Here is a 3,168-nt window from a genome sequence, read left to right on the forward strand (position 1 = left end):
GAAGCTGTGTTTTAGAAAATCCAAAATCACAAACCCTCTAAGTTTGTGTTATGACTAGAGTTAGTCATAAGTTAAAGTCTTTGTAACTAGAGAGCGACAAAATGGCTTGTGGTAAGAGTATCACATGTTAGTTAAAAGAATGACACAAGCAAACGTTAAAATCATTAGTCATTTCTGTAAAAGAATGACACAAGCAAACGTTAAAATCACGTAGATTTTAATCTCTAACAGAGTAGAAAAGCACAAAGGTTTTAATCTTCAGAACAGTGAATATAACACAAATACAGAAAATATGTTAAATTTCTTAAGCTTGTTAGTAAACTATATTCGTAAATTAATTCTAGAAAAGATAGAATAATATATAAACCGGAAATATAAACCAAATAAAAGTTAATCCGAGCCCACTGAATTCACAGTGTTTCCTTAAGGAATTTAATCCCCTCCTATTACCCAAGGTTATGAATTATTTCCTCCCAGGATAGAACGAATTACACACTGGTGTAGTGGTACTTCGGACCCCAGTGTTTCAGCGAACACAAAGTTCGGTAGCAAATCATACTTACTGTTGCTTTCTTTGAAGTTAAAAGTATGCAGAAGAAAGGAGGAGAACTCAGAAAATCGTATGAAAATTCTGAGAGAATGGACTTGTATTTATAGCCAATGTTGGGCTGAACGAGCTGAGCGAGCGACCACGACGGCGCGAAGCTTGCCTACTTCTCAACTCTTTAAGAGCTAGAAGAAGAGCAATTGCTTATATACCCATCAAAAACCTCTTCCTCTTCCAATATGAGATAATGTCCCTTTGTCAAGGGGGAAAACTTAAAATTTCACTTAAAAATTTCATTTCCTTCTATTTCCCATTCACCGTCTTTTAAGCCATATTAATACTTAAAATCCAACAAACCCCCCTTCAAATGACTGAATTTAAATGTTTGATCTCCTAAAAGCTACTGTACTACCCTATTTATTTCATGAAAAAAGATAGGGTCCAGAACTTCGTTGAGACCAGATTAATTTCCAGGTCATTCCATATCATACTACAATCTCATTAGACCTTTTCTCATCCATAAACTATAGTATAGCTTAGATAAGATGATAAGCCAACGTGTCATTAATCCAACCATCTCCATTCATCACTCCCCTTTACACCAAAACTACAACAATATCTCTTTCATCAACTTTCCTTCTCCAACAACAACAAAACCATGGCTTCTCCAACCCTAATAACCCCATCCACCTCCACCCAAAAACCCCTTACCCCTATCCGATCAAAACTCTCCTCTACCACCACCGCCGCCAATGCCGCAACCGTCTCAGCCTCTGTCTCATCCACCCGCCGCCGTGAATTCCTCTCTCTGGCTGCCGGAATCCTCGCTCCGGCATTGCTTCTACCTGCCACGTCAGCATTCGCTGCTTCCGACGAGGAGTACGTGAGGGAAGCTTCGGAAGTGATTAAGAAAGTGAGGTCGACGCTCTCTATGGAGAAAAGTGATCCGAACTTAGCTGATTCTGTTACTGAGTTGAGAGAGGCTTCTAATTATTGGGTTGCTAAGTACAGAAGAGAGAAGGCTTTATTGGGCCGGGCCTCATTCCGTGACATTTACTCAGCCCTGAATGCTGTTTCGGGCCATTATGTTAGCTTTGGGCCGACCACACCCATTCCGGCTAAGAGAAAGCAGAGAATCTTGGAAGAGATGGACACTGCTGAGAAGGCATTACAGAAGGGAAGATGAAAGAGAAGCTACTTTTGTAGATGTTTGGTGATTTTTTTGGGTATAATTCTGAAATTTCTATATTTAAATTTCTGACTATGAAATTGAAAGTATAAAGATGAGGATTCACTATTTGCTTGCAAGTTATGTTGCTTGTTACTATAAAACTAAGTAAAAGGTTAGTCGTAATTTAGATAAACTCTTCTTATTTCTCTTTTCTATTTATTATTGCTAAGAGATCAATTGTATTCAATTGGTGTTTAGTCGAGTCGATTTGAGCTGAATTATGAGAAATTCAAACTTGACTCGAATGCTAGACGAACATCAAACCTATTCCGAGTTAAACGTGAAAATAGCATGGGCTAGCTATTTTTTGACTCCTAATCGGGAAATAGATAGTGTTTGTAAAGTCATTAAAAAATAGTCAGCGTTTAGCTGATACGGAAAATTCCAACATAATTTGCAGGATTATGAAGTTCCTACGTGTAAACTTCCAGCATATTATGTTGGAACTCCAGCAAATTATGTTGGAATCTCACATGTAAAAATTCGAACTTCAACATATTATGCTGGAATATTTTCGGATTTTAAGGGTGTTTTTGTTCAGATTTTACTTTTACATAAAAAAGTTGCTAAATTTCAATTAGGTTGAAACTGTAGCTATTTTTCAATTACCAGTTATAAATCTGGCTATTTTTTTTTTTTTTCGAGTTAAACTTGTACAAAAATAACTGTAATAGAATTACAAGTTTGACTTTATGCTTATAATCTAGATTGCATAGTTGCATTGTATTATTAATATCTTGTAAAAAGAATATATAAAACAGGACTATAATCATCTTGTAATCGACTACATAATCGACAAAGGGTAGTATTAATATTTTATTTTTGTAGCAAACTACCAATAGCTACTCTATTTGATCGTCTAAACTTATTTGTCACAACTTGTTTAGAAAGAGTCTATTGGACATACGTTTAGATGTAAACCGAGCATAAATTAATAGTTACACTTTTGGGAAATGAATGAAAGGTGTTGTAGTTTTTCTTTTTTCTCATATCAAAACGATAAGAAAATAAATTTGAAGATTGAAGTGAAAGATATCTTCAATTGACTTTCAGGAAACGAATCTGACAACCATTTTGAGATACAGGAAGTGAAAAAAAATGTAGTAATTTGAATCTAAAAGATATAGGGTATGTTTGGTAGGACGGAAAATATTTTCATGGAAAATGAATGGTTTTATCATTTATTTTTCCTTGTTTGGTTGGTGAGTGAAAAATATTTTCCGAAAATATTATCTAATTTATGGTTAGAGAGTAGGTTATATTTTTTTATGCTACTCACCTTATCCCCCATTTCCCCAAGTCCCTATATTTTCTTGCTCCCCCCCTACCCCCCCCCCCCCTCTCCCCCTCCCCCCCCCAAATACCCGACGTTTTCAGGACTTTATTTTCT

The 3,168-nt window shown here is 35.9% G+C and overlaps 1 protein-coding gene across 1 annotated transcript; it reads left to right on the forward strand.

Moving 5' to 3' along the window:
• The first annotated feature begins 1,112 nt into the window (after positions 1–1,112).
• Positions 1,113–1,922, forward strand: LOC109216715 (photosystem II repair protein PSB27-H1, chloroplastic). The gene has a single exon (XM_019380900.1). It carries the CDS (start codon positions 1,206–1,208, stop codon positions 1,731–1,733), a length of 528 nt encoding a protein of 175 aa, XP_019236445.1. The 5' UTR covers positions 1,113–1,205; the 3' UTR covers positions 1,734–1,922.
• Positions 1,923–3,168: the final 1,246 nt, after the last annotated feature.

This window comes from Nicotiana attenuata, unplaced genomic scaffold, assembly GCF_001879085.1.
Source record: "Nicotiana attenuata strain UT unplaced genomic scaffold, NIATTr2, whole genome shotgun sequence".
Taxonomy (NCBI): domain Eukaryota; kingdom Viridiplantae; phylum Streptophyta; class Magnoliopsida; order Solanales; family Solanaceae; genus Nicotiana; species Nicotiana attenuata.

What these genes read in the sequence shown, in the direction of transcription:
- LOC109216715 (XM_019380900.1), top strand. Translation starts at nt 1,206, where the DNA reads ATGGCTTCTCCAACCCTAATAACCCCATCCACCTCCACCCAAAAACCC.